Source organism: Prunus mume, linkage group LG1 (genome assembly GCF_029339155.1).
Source record: "Prunus mume cultivar Tortuosa linkage group LG1, ASM2933915v1, whole genome shotgun sequence".
NCBI lineage: Eukaryota > Viridiplantae > Streptophyta > Magnoliopsida > Rosales > Rosaceae > Prunus > Prunus mume.
Genome location: NC_142698.1, coordinates 1,457,533 through 1,470,791, shown reverse-complemented (window position 1 = coordinate 1,470,791; position 13,259 = coordinate 1,457,533). Strand labels below are relative to the sequence as shown.

The window sequence follows — 13,259 nt, the reverse complement described above, 5'->3', positions numbered from 1 at the left end:
TTGCTTATTGCATCAATGTTTCTGTATGAGCATCCCCAATTAGAGATGAAGGCCCTGTTATCTTGCAGAGTACACCTACATTCATACGCAATTTTTTTTTTTTAAGTAAAAAAAGCATGGCTGGAGCAGAAGATAAAAGTTCACACTTCTGTTAATACTTAGGAGCTACCAAGAATTCTATAATGAGGGCCTTACATATGACCCTTAGCTGAGGCCCTATCTCTTAATCGTTGGATCAGATTAACCAATTTGATCAAACAGTTAAGAGATAGGGTTTCACTTGAGGGCCATATTAGACCCACTATAGAATGACGAAATTCTATAATGAGAGTGTCATATATGGACTCCTCATGTGGACCTTTTTATTAACCACAGGATCCTTTCATTAAACTTAAGTGAAGTTACTATTTAGATGAATCATGTAGCTAATATGAAGATCTGCATCTATGACACCCTCATTATAGAACGACTCCTGTAGAGTGACTCAGTTACACTATACACTTCGAATTATCAAATCCTTAGGGCCCATTTGTTTAGGTGGATTTGGATTTGGGCATGTTTGGGTCCAGGTTTATAAAGTGGAAATGGATTTGAATGAAACTCACCGACAATTTGATAGTCAAAATGTTAGAATTTGAATGGACAAATAAAACTAGGAATTTGTCTGAATTTCAACCTCATTTATGTTTACTCTCTCTCCTACCCTACAATTTTCTCTCTGTTCTCTCTTCAAATTGTGGTGAAATTCTGCCTTGATACTTGTTAATCTCACATCTTTAAATTAAATTTGTGAAATGAACCTAAAAGTAGAAGATCAATGAGTCTGCTCCAGCAACGGTCGAGGGGCACGTTTGCATTTTAAAGTGGCATCCTAATCTTCCAGGACTAGGATTTCTGCTTTTAGAATGAAAGCGAAACCATTGATATTTGTCGGCAGTCTTCATTGGTTCATGTCCTATTCTGAACCGAAGGCTCCATTTTGGATGGGATGACTTCAAATTTAAAGATTTAAATTATATTACAGGATTCAATTATAAAATTACGTTACCATAATTTATGTACGTCAAGATTTGAATAAGAAAATGAAGAAAATAAATGGATTCTAAATGATTTCTCGTACATGGTCGTTTCAAATGTATTACATCTTGTCATTCAAATACATATAATTTAACATTTTGTAACAAATTTAGCATTGTGGCCAAATTCAAATCCGTTCTTTCAAATACCTCCATTCAAAAGAGGCTCCTGAAGGCAGATAGTAGACTTCTGAGACGTGTCTACTGATCTTTTTGCCTTCCTTTTTTTTTATTTTTGGACAAACTAAGATGTTAGTACTGTCGGCGGGCCTCTATTGACAGTAATTTGATAAGCTAATGAACGAGAGCGTCAAGTCGTGAGGCACGTGTTTTTGTCTGCAAACGGAAACTGAATAGGTTAATGCAGATACTTACAAAACGCAAATCCCTTTCCACTCATTGTCACTTCTGTTCCTACCATGTGTACATATAGCCGAGCCATGTTCTGTTGTATTAATATTACATCCAAAAGTAACAAAGAAGCCACATCACTTTAGTGCTTTCGAGGCAAAATAAGTGAAGTGTATTGTTCTTTTGATATAGTGAACTAACTTAAAAACTCTGATTTCCGGCTCATACGATTTGAAAATTTCCAATTTTGACAACTCCAAATCAATTCCGATATCCGAAAATTCCGGAAAAAAGTTGGACTGGAATTGGAATGTATCTCAAAATATCAAAAAATTTTGAATTCCAAAATATATTGGAATTTCAAGCTTAGATTTTATACAATTTAATTTCATGTTGAGCTAAATATAATTTAATGACCAATATACATAGACAAGTTATTCCATAAAGGGTAACAACATCCAAGTTATAGAGAATACAAGAGTTTTCAAGCGTTCAACATGATTGTGCATGTTTAAAATTTTGAACTAGTATTTTTAAAAAAATACTGAAATATATAAGTTCCGAGTTTTCCTAATTGGAATGGATATTGAAATTCCTAAATTTTTTTAACGAAATTGGAATAGGATTTTCATTCCGAATTTTTTTGAATTGGAATTGAAATCCCCTAATTCCTACTTGATCCGTCTAAAAATCAACCCTAACTCTGGTAAATGTAGCCCTGGACTAAACCAAAATTTTGTCCTATATATTTTCATGCCATAACTTTTTTTTTTTTTTTTTTTGAGTCACTACATTTTTTTCCTTTAATTTCTTTTTCATACGATCAATATGAGGAGAGGAGTGATTCGAACATATAGGACATATGCAAAAGTAACTACCCTTAGCCACTTAAATTACAAGTCTCTTACTTTTTATGTAAAAATAAACTTTGTTTCAAAATCTATTTTGCCCATTTTGGAACCTACAAATAAACCCTAAATTTTAGATATTTTAGAACGATGAATTTATGCAAAATTGAACTCGAACTCCTTGTAGATGCATCTGCCATGTGTAGGTGAAATGTCCGCTTGTCGAAACGGTCAAAATAAATCCATCTCCGGTCCCCACAAATTCCCTTTTTTGGGATATGATTTCTTAATACAGAAACAAAGGGGTGCTTAATTGTGTCGAGCAAGAAAGGGGAAAACATAGTAAGAATGTTAACTCTTTTAAAGCAAATGACAAATCTATCCCGCTAAGATCAAATTAATATTACAATTGTATCTTTCAACTGCATGCCTTTTGCTTTTATGTCCAGAGATGGAGCATGTTACCCACTCTTCCTGCAGTAATCAATTACTTTCTGGTTCTTGATAATTCTTCCAAGCTCTTCAGTCACGCAAGCTTTTTTGTATTCTTTATTCTTTTTAATTTTCTGATTGCTTTTTAAATAATTTGTTTTAGTGTTGATTGGAGTTTATTCAGGTGTATTAGTTAAGATTATGTTTAAGGGGATTATGAAAGATTCAGAAAATTTATGGATTTGTTTAGAGAGCATGAAATTAAAGATTAAGCATAAAAGTTTTGATACAAGTGATTGTCTAAACTACCTAAATTAATATAATTTACAGAAACTGAAATTTGAACTTGGATGCGAGATGCGATCTCAATACTCTAACCAATTGACCTGCAAATAAAAAATCATTACACAACACCATCACAACAAACCAATTTTAAGATGATAAAAAAACAACGAGGAAAAGAAATTAGGGAGCAAAAAAAAAAAAAAACCTAAAACTAAAACAAGACATAAAGGCTAACGACAACATCATCATCATCATCATAAAAATTGAGAATCTACTCAACTCTCGTTTCAATATTTATATTGGAAAGCTAATATGGTAGCAGATTCTTTGATAGAGAAACTAATAATACTTATAATTGGTTTATTTGGTCTGCTTGACCTATTCATTCACTTATTCACAACATTCAATATCTTTCTCTTCTAGTTTTTTATTTTTTTATCAAATAAAAACCTCATTAGATAAACTTCAACAGTACAATTAAAGACATCAACAAGACATCTAAAATATCAATCCCAAGAGGACAACAAACTAACATGCTAAAAGCAAAACTAATGCGGACAAAAGTTGCACTAAAACTACTAGCCCACATCACCACAATTAGTCATAAACCCAAACAAAGCTCACAAACTCAACATAGCCAAAACTCTAAATCAATCCATGAGCCTAAACGAACCCTACCACCACCACATGAAGAAGCACTGTTGTGGCCACACCCACCGTTGCATCTGTAAAAAATTTGAGACAAATTCTACAACTCATGTTATTTCCTTACTACTATAGGGACAGTTGTGTATGTACGTCGACACAACTTTCCTTTTGTTGTACCACGTCATCATCATCAAGATGTGGTCTTCCAAAAGGTTCTAATGAGCTGTCATAATAAGCTTAACACACTCTACCACTCACATCCTCTTATATACTTATGACTTCTTGTTCAGGCAGTTCGAGAATACTTTTGTTCATAAGCGTTATTGTTGAAAACGATGTTGTTAAAAAAATAATCTAATTTTAAATTAGTAATTGAAGTGATTTTTCAAGGGGAAAAAAAAATAAAAAACGACACTTTTGTTTTTACCATTCATATGCACTTTTAAGTCTTTGCACCAAACATTCTCAGAAGAATTTTTATTGTTTTAAGCCATTTTAGAAACACGATTAAATGCGTGAATCAGTTTCTATGTCTTTTTCAAGAGAGGATAATAAATGAAAATTCATAAATTCATTTATCATGTTTAGTAATACTGAAAAAGTAACCATAAATACCATTTTATTTTCTTGCTCAAATTTGATTTGCGTAGGAATAGGAAATATATATATATATATATATATATTAAGTTTTCAATTATATCCCTAATTTAGAAAAAGAATGCTTTATGTGATTTGTTTAATTTTAATGAGCGCAACTGGGTCATAACACAATGTAATAAGTTTTTTTCATTTCGAAAAAAGTTTGACTCCTTAAAACTGAGGAGGAGCTTATTCCCAAAGCAAATGAGGTTTTAACACTTGATAATTTCAAAACAAAGGTTAAAATAATTTCGAAAAAAGAAAAAAATTAAATGAAATTAACAAGTGTCAAAATCCCATTTATTTTGAAGATGAGCTCCTCATTAGTTTTAAAGAGCCAAAATTTGCTCATTTTCCCATGGGAAACGAAAATGAAACCCGAGATAAATAGAGAGTTTCGTAGAGGACCTTTCCTGAAACATGAACTTACTGTAATTGAGAAAGTAAATGATTTGTCATTCCTAACTCCTAAGTTCGTTTTCCCGCCAATCAAATGCGGCCGAAAAATTATATTATTCCAGTGGAAAATTGTAAGAAACAATGATGGCAGCAGGAGACAGCAGGATTCCTAGGCCAAGATATTATTCTAATTCTTCCGAGGAAGTACAAAGAATGTGTGGAAATCTCCGAATCCGTAATTAGCGGAGTCTCCCTGAAGCCGCCACCAGAGCAGTAATTCGGTGTGGGACTAAACAAATCACTTGTTCGGCTTTTGGGTTTCCCATTATAATTATTTAAATATTTTTTTATTAATATCATGCTTCCCACGGCAATATATACAATTGTGGGAATTAAAGAGGAAATCTTTCTTTCTTTCTTTCTTCTTTCATTCCTGCTGACACGTGGATGATACTTGTCACTCTCACCTTAGCCAACCTCATCTCGGGCAAAAGAGTCAGTTCACTGGTTGCAACTGTAGAGGAATTACAGACAACAAACACACTGGAACAGAGAAAAGGGTTAAAGGAAGCGAGCAAAAGAGAGAGAAAGAGAGAGAGAGAGAGAGAGAGAGTCATGGACCTCGTGGTTCACCATTAGGTAAATCCCACCAAAAAAGTATGAGATTATCTCTCTTCATTTTCTCAGCTTTGAATTCTCGTCTGGGTCGTTGCCATTTTCCCCAAAGCCTTCCATTTTCTTGCCCAACTTCCTGACTCTTACAAAATGGAGTGACTCACTTGCATTTCAGGTTCAGTTTTCTTCTCCATTCACTTTTTCTCTGCATTTCTGAATCTTGGTTTTGGTTATTATAGTCTGTTTTGGGGATTGGTGTTGAAATTCTTGTGGTTTCTGGAGTGCATTGGGGTTTGTTGCTGTTGCTGTAGTTGATTGGTTATAGGGAGTGGCTATGGAGGGAGGGTGGAGATGGAGGCTATGCAATTTTCTGGTTTTGTGTCTGTTCATGGTGGCTTATGGTGCCACTTTCCCTGGTGACCTGAAAATTCTGAAAGATTTCAGAAAAGGGTTGGAGAATTCAGAGCTTCTCAATTGGCCAGAAAATGGGGTTGACCCTTGTGGCCCTCCTTCATGGCCTCATGTGTTCTGTAGTGGGGACAGAGTCACACAGATTCAAGTTCAGAATATGGGCCTCAAAGGACCTCTGCCTCAGAACTTCAACCAGCTCTCTAAGCTCTACAACCTTGGCCTGCAAAGGAACAACTTCAATGGGAAATTGCCCACTTTTAGTGGCTTATCTGAACTGGAATATGCTTATTTGGATCAGAACCTATTTGATACAATCCCTTCTGATTTCTTCAATGGACTTAGCAGTCTCAGGGTTTTGGCTCTGGATCACATTCCATTGAATGCCTCTACTGGATGGTCTCTTCCTAATGAGTTAGCAAAATCAGTTCAATTACAAAATATTTCCTTGATTGACTGTAATTTGGTTGGACCATTGCCTGAATTCTTAGGCGGATTGCCGTCTCTCACGGTGCTACAACTTTCCTTTAATAAATTAACTGGTGAGATACCCCCGAGTTTCGGACAGTCTTTGGTGCAGATTTTGTGGTTGAATAATCAAGATGGTGGCATGACTGGTCCAATTGATGTAATTGCATCAATGTCATCATTGACACAGGTTTGGTTGCATGGAAACCAATTCACAGGAACAATCCCAGAGAACATTGGGGATCTTTCTTCTCTCAAGGAACTCAACCTCAATGGTAACCATCTTGTTGGTCTGATTCCTCAGACATTGGCTGATATGGAGCTTGACAAATTGGACCTGGGAAATAACCAGCTCATGGGTCCAATACCGAAGTTTAAGTCTGGTAATGTTACTTATAATTCTAATTCATTTTGTCAACCTGATCCTGGGGTTCAATGTGCCCCAGAAGTTACTGCACTTCTGGATTTTCTTGGTGATTTGAATTATCCATCAAGTCTTGCATCTGAGTGGTCTGGTAATAACCCCTGTGAGGGGGGATGGTTGGGATTGAGTTGCAATCCACAGTCCAAGGTTTCTGTCATCAATTTGCCTAGGCACAAGTTAAATGGTACCCTGAGTCCTGCACTTGCAAAGTTGGATTCTCTGGTCAATGTAAGACTTCCAGGAAACAACATAATTGGTAAAGTTCCTACTAACTTTACTGAGTTGAAATCGTTGAGATTATTGGATATAAGTGGAAACAATATTGAGCCTCCATTACCAAAATTTCCTGATAGCCTGAAGGTCATCGCCGAGGGAAATCCTCTTTTAGTTGCTAATCAGACTGCACAACCTCCTTTATCTACTAGAAGCCCACCTCCACGCAACAGTTTGCAACCTCCATCAGATAGTCCATCATCAGGTAGTGGAAAACCACCATCATCAGGTAGTGGAAAAGCACCATCATCAGATAGTGGAAAACCTCCAAAATCCCCATTATCACAGAGTCCACCTTCGCCAATTACTCATCCAGACCAGAATCCATCTGGTGCTATCCAAGTGGATGTTCAACCCCAAAGTTCCAAAAGACCCAAACCAGTTATTATCGTTGCTGGAATTGCAGTTGTTGGTGTTGCAGCTTTTCTGTTGATTTGTCTGTCTATATACTGCTGTAAGAAAAGGAAAAACATCTTGGAGGCTCCTGCTTCCATTGTGATTCACCCAAGAGATCCATCTGATCCAGAAAATTTGTATAAGATTGCAGTTGCAAGTAACACCACTGGAAGCTTGTCAACTAAAACTAGGACTACGGTCAGTCACAACAGTGGTGGAACAGAAAACTCTCATATGATTGAGGCTGGGAACCTTGTCATTTCTGTTCAAGTTCTTCGAAAGGTGACCAAAAATTTTGCACCCGAAAATGAGCTAGGCCGTGGCGGATTTGGAACTGTTTACAAGGGTGAACTAGAAGATGGGACACAATTAGCTGTTAAGAGAATGGAGGGTGGGGTAATCAGTAGCAAAGCATTGGATGAATTTGAGGCAGAAATTGCTGTTCTATCCAAGGTCCGTCATCGGCACTTAGTTTCTCTTTTGGGGTACTCCATCGAAGGCAATGAAAGGCTTCTTGTCTACGAGTATATGTCTCAAGGTGCTCTTAGCCGGCATCTTTTCCATTGGAAGAGCCTCAACCTGAAACCTTTATCTTGGACAAGGAGACTCACAATTGTATTGGATGTTGCAAGAGCAATGGAGTACCTACATAATTTAGCCCGCCAGACCTTCATACACCGAGATCTCAAATCTTCTAATATTCTTCTGGATGATAACTTTCATGCAAAAGTTTCGGATTTTGGGTTGGTGAAACTTGCTCCTGATGGGGAGAAGTCTATTGCCACTAAGCTTGCAGGGACATTTGGATACCTTGCACCTGAATATGCAGGTAAAATTTTCTTTTCATTCCCCTCTCAGATTTTGTTCTTGCAATAAATTCAGAAATAAGTTCATCTGCTAAAGCATGCAAAAGAATAGACTCAAAACACTAATGTAACTATTATATTGAAATCTTATCTGGTTTACAAATTCACTTAATATCAGTACTTCATGTCTAGCTAGAATTTTCATGTTTCGTACTCTTAGGTACCCTTTCTTATCTTAAACAGAAAAATAAGGTATATACTTCTGTCACAGTTCTTTAAGTTCTTATGATTTGCGAATACTTAGCAGTTATGATTATAAATTTGTTGGTTGAATTAGGTCTCATATTTTGGAGAGCACGCACTTCTAGAAACAGTAGTCACAAAGTGGGAAAAATCTACAAAAATGAATTACAATATTTCAATATTGGACTTAAGGTATGCATGAGGAAAAAATGAATTTGTTTCCCACTACAGTAAAAACGAAATTGATAACTGGCTCAGAACACTTGGTCTGTCTTTAACTCAGTTACCATAGGGTAATTTAGAATTTGCATCTGAAAGAGAAAGATTGTTGGCTCTAGTAAATAAATCTGCATCTGAAAACCCCTTATCTATTCTTCTTATTTTGGGATAATGAAAATGCGATAATGAAGGATTGTTTGCCATTAGAAAGGCTTTAAAATGCAATATCTATTCTTCTTATTTTGCGATAATGAAAATGCTTGGTGCCCTAATACCATCAAGCACACGTCTTGTGGATTGTCCTGTACATGTGAAACATGTCTATCACAGCTGTAAATACCAATAAATTCCTTTACTTTTTAACCTCAATGAGAGATAAACTGCCTCTGATTAAGCCCCACGGTGATGAATAATCTACAAGTCAAACGCCATACTATATCTCTTAGTTCTATAAAGGTGTGTTTGGTCAAAGATCAAAAGGCAATATTAATAGATGTTTCTGTTATGTCGTTGAAAAAAGGGCAGATAAATAGTTCTTATCATTACAGGAATATGTTATATAACTTAATAACTATAGAGTTCACTTGGTATGAGACTAGTGTATCTTACTTTAGTTAAAACTACCAGTAGTTTCCTTGGACACAACTGGTGGGAATTTATGGGATACTCTACTTATGTTTCTATTTTCTAAAGTATTCAATTTGTTATCTACCTGTACATCTGATCTGCCCAAATATCTTACCAAGTCATGATAATTGGTTTCAGTAATGGGGAAAATCACAACAAAGGCAGATGTGTTCAGCTTTGGGGTGGTGCTAATGGAACTTTTGACTGGATTAATGGCACTTGATGAGAACCGTCCAGAGGAAAGCCGATACTTGGCTGAGTGGTTTTGGCGGATCAAGTCAAGCAAGGAGAAACTTATGGCTGCAATTGATCCAGCCCTTGAAGTTAATGAAGAAACTTTTGAGAGCATCTCCATAATAACTGAACTGGCTGGCCATTGCACAGCGAGGGAACCAAGCCATCGGCCTGATATGGGCCATGCAGTGAACGTGTTGTCCCTACTTGTTGAAAAGTGGAAACCAGTTGAAGACGAATCAGATTGTCTCTCTGGGATTGATTACAACCAACCTCTGCCCCAAATGTTAAAGGTTTGGCAGGAAGCAGAAAGCAGAGGGATCAGCTATACTAGCCTTGAGGACAGCAAAGGCAGTATTCCTGCAAGGCCTAATGGATTTGCAGAGTCCTTTACTTCTGCTGATGGTCGATGAGGAAAGCTATAATTGGTAAGTCGAGAGAAACTTTTGGCTATTGTTACATTATCCTCAAATAAATGGCTTATTTTTCTCAATAGATCTATTTTCTACCGTATAGGATATGATATTAAGGATTTCCCTATCGTTCGTGCATACAAGCCAATCTAGTACTCACAGATGCTTCATCAGTATTTTCAGGATTTGTTACCTGAGCTGTAAGAATTGTCTGGCACATCAATGTAGATAGAGCATAGTTGATTCAAAAAATTTGTTTGTTATATCATGACCTATGGATGTGTTTTCACTTTATATACATGTTACTTTGTAAAGAATTCATTGCATTCTCATTTTAAAGAATGTCACTATATTATCTATGCACACACAAGCGCATATATTGTTCTTACTTCTTGCTTGTTGCAAAATGAGGGTAGAGCTAGACAGTTCAGCAATTTTAACCTTCCTACCTAAACTCCGATCGTGTTCTGAAAAATTTTCCCGGAATTTTTAAGTGGGAAATTTACTTGTTCAGAAATCAGGTATTTACCACGTAATCATAATCAACATCATCATTTAAAGAACCTGTAGAAGCCCCTAAACGTGCTGTTTTTTTTATCCTTGTTCATTAGTTATATATTCATGAGCCAACCTAGTACATTAAAAATTAGACTGTATAAATATACCTATATGCAAATCGAATAGTTTTTTTTATTAATTGATGTAGTCACCCTAATAGCTTTGTAAAATTTTGATCCAATTTCATCCTTTTGTTTAAGTGATTGAATGAATTTTCTTCTGTGCTATTGAACACAGGTGTTGCTGATAAAAACTCTTTTGAGCAAAGACAACTCATACAAAGCACTCTCAAACATGTTATCAGTTTAGAGTAATTTTTTTGTGTACAACGGTTTTGAAATATCAAAAGAAGAAACAATGTACCTGTTGTTAGACAATAGGGGAATCATGGTTTCACACTTTAATAATTTAAGTTTTTTTTAATTTATAAAAATGATATATTAAAATATCACTCAGTGTTATCCGTAGGTGGTAAATTTATACTCTATAATGTGGTAACAAGAAATATATATATATATATATATATATATAATTGCTTTATTATAATATGAGTAGACGACACATTTATACTTTAGAATCTCATATAAAGAAATATATATATTCACTAATAACATCACGTGTCAAGGTGTCGGTGTTACGGTCATCAACAATGGTCGAAATCAAATATGTCATCTAATAGTGAGATACCATACCACTGAGTCACTGACCACAGAAATTGAATAGCTGGTTGGTTGGAATGGGGTCTATATGTAGGAAACGCCTTGAATTTTCAACCCCCGAATTAGAAGTTGAGTTGGGTGGCATGCACAGAAATGGGCAGCAGCTGGCCTGGGAAGGTCCACTTTCCAGTCTCATGATTAATATTTTTGCTTGGTATTTATTGCTGCAGTTTCTTGTTTGCTTTTAATTCCCTAATCAGCCCCAAACTTTTAATACGAAAATAACCACACAGACCTTGCTGGTGGCACTTCCCTGTAATCACAACCACCACGAATTTACATTACAGCAATTTTGGTATGCGACTGTTTCGGTAAAAAGCACTCATAACGGTTTTTTTCTAGAAGGGCTTCTATTAGAAAAATATCAAAAGAATTTATTAAAATTCAAAATGTTTTCTGGAAAAACACTTTTTCCTGAAGGTGAGCAAGAAGCACTTTAAATTTTTATGTCGCAAAAATCGCACCAATTGCACTCTTAGAGCACTTCCACCGTAGAGTTCAGTTTGGGTAAAAAGCCCCCATATTGAAGAAATCCACTTCATTGCACAAATCCAGCCTAGGCAGATGGTGGGCTCCATGAAGATTGGGCAGGCCCGAAGGCAAGAACATCCAATCTATTATTTGAGGGCACTGATGTCAGTGAAGAAATTTTAAAAAAAAATTCTGAAAAATTACCAAAAAAAAATCAGAATTTTTATATATTATACATATCTAGTAATTTTTTTAATTATTAATCTCACACATAAAAATAAAATTAATCCCATGTGAATAGTAATTGTCATTAGGTTGCCATGACAATGGGTGGAAAAGCAAAAAAAAAAAAATTTGCTAGGGCATGCACTATTTATGTGAATAGACTGCCTTACCTCGGCAGATCCACATAGGGCAAGATGGGTCAATTGACCCTTGCAAGCTTGGAATCCACTATTGAAGGCGCAAATGTTGACCCCTGCAAATTGCCAACAAACTGCTTGATGGAATGCTCTAGAGGGCGCAGCACACCAGTACAACATGCAAATTACCTTATTTCCACTTTCAACATTTAAGTAAATGTCTTTATTCTTTTACTTGCATTTATTTTTATATTACTCTATTTACTTAAGTTTACAATGTAAATAAAGAAGTACCCCCCATTTGAATTCAAATAAAAATACTAGAAAATCAAATTCCCACCAAATCAAAATATGAAAATCGGTTATTGTGCAAAATACGATTTAGGCTAAAAATGATGGCTCATTAAGTCAATATATACTTCATACTAAAATCCCATAAAATTAAGTTTTCTTATTTGATGTGTAAGGAATAAAAGCTACAAAAAATTATATTGAGAAAATGACTATTCCGAAAAACTATTTTTCATACTTTGCCAATATTTTTACACAAAATAATTTTTTATGTATAATATAAATGCATAAATGGACTAAGGTCAATCAAGGCAAAAAGCCTTAGATGTTTAATTCACAAAGAGTTTTACAAGAATAACCTAACTCTTACGTATTGAAGAAATATTTGCTTGAATAAGCTTCCCCTAAGACAGTACTCATAATGGTCTAAAGTTTGAGAGTTAGAACCCAAAAGAAATGCAGATAAAGCCCAAAATCAAAACGACGACGGACCTAAAACATGACGTAAATGCCCTAAAATGAGCACGATTGCACTAATATATGTCAGTTCTTATGTTGAATAGGACGAGACTCCTTTGGAGGCGAAGAGGATTGCGCTAATTTTTTGGTTTATTATCACATTCTTAGAGATATTTCAGGTGTATTGCAATGTGTGTCTATTTTTTGAGGTTGATGTAGTTCTCTATGATAATGAACATGAGTGTTTTGTATGGTTTTATTTATTAACTATGAATTAGAGTATTATTGTTTCATTTCGATGGTTCTATTTTGTATAGAATTTTTTTTAACCTTTTACACGTTAACTCCCGAAATGAAAATTCCTGAATTCGCCATTAACTTACCTTTTGCCATGGCATTATGGGTGAACGTGCTCTCAGGGTTAGCCCTAATCTGAGAGAAAATATTTGGAGTTCTGTCTAGGACTTGATAGAATAATTTATAGAAATTTATTTAACGATTACATTATAAATATAAAATTCATTAAAAGTTTTAGTCAACTTATTGAAAAATGGGGTTTGAACAGACGGGTCCTTTTATAACGGCAAGCGCTTCC

General features: G+C 35.4%; 1 protein-coding gene across 3 annotated transcripts; it reads left to right on the top strand.

Annotated features, from left to right (window-relative positions):
- The first annotated feature begins 5,195 nt into the window (after window positions 1-5,195).
- On the top strand, window positions 5,196-10,810 carry LOC103329468 (receptor-like kinase TMK3). 3 transcript variants are annotated; one of them, XM_089052422.1, is made up of 3 exons: window positions 5,196-8,091; window positions 9,296-9,819; window positions 10,600-10,810. In XM_089052422.1, the coding sequence occupies exons 1-2, from the start codon at window positions 5,628-5,630 to the stop codon at window positions 9,802-9,804; spliced, it is 2,973 nt and encodes a 990-aa protein (XP_088908548.1). In that variant the 5' UTR covers window positions 5,196-5,627; the 3' UTR covers window positions 9,805-9,819; window positions 10,600-10,810. The 3 variants fall into 3 exon arrangements, with proteins under 3 accessions (XP_088908548.1, XP_008230166.1, XP_016652325.1); XM_008231944.2 differs by lacking the exon at window positions 10,600-10,810 and adding an exon at window positions 9,908-10,121; XM_016796839.2 differs by lacking the exon at window positions 10,600-10,810 and having other exon boundaries at window positions 9,296-10,121.
- Window positions 10,811-13,259: the final 2,449 nt, after the last annotated feature.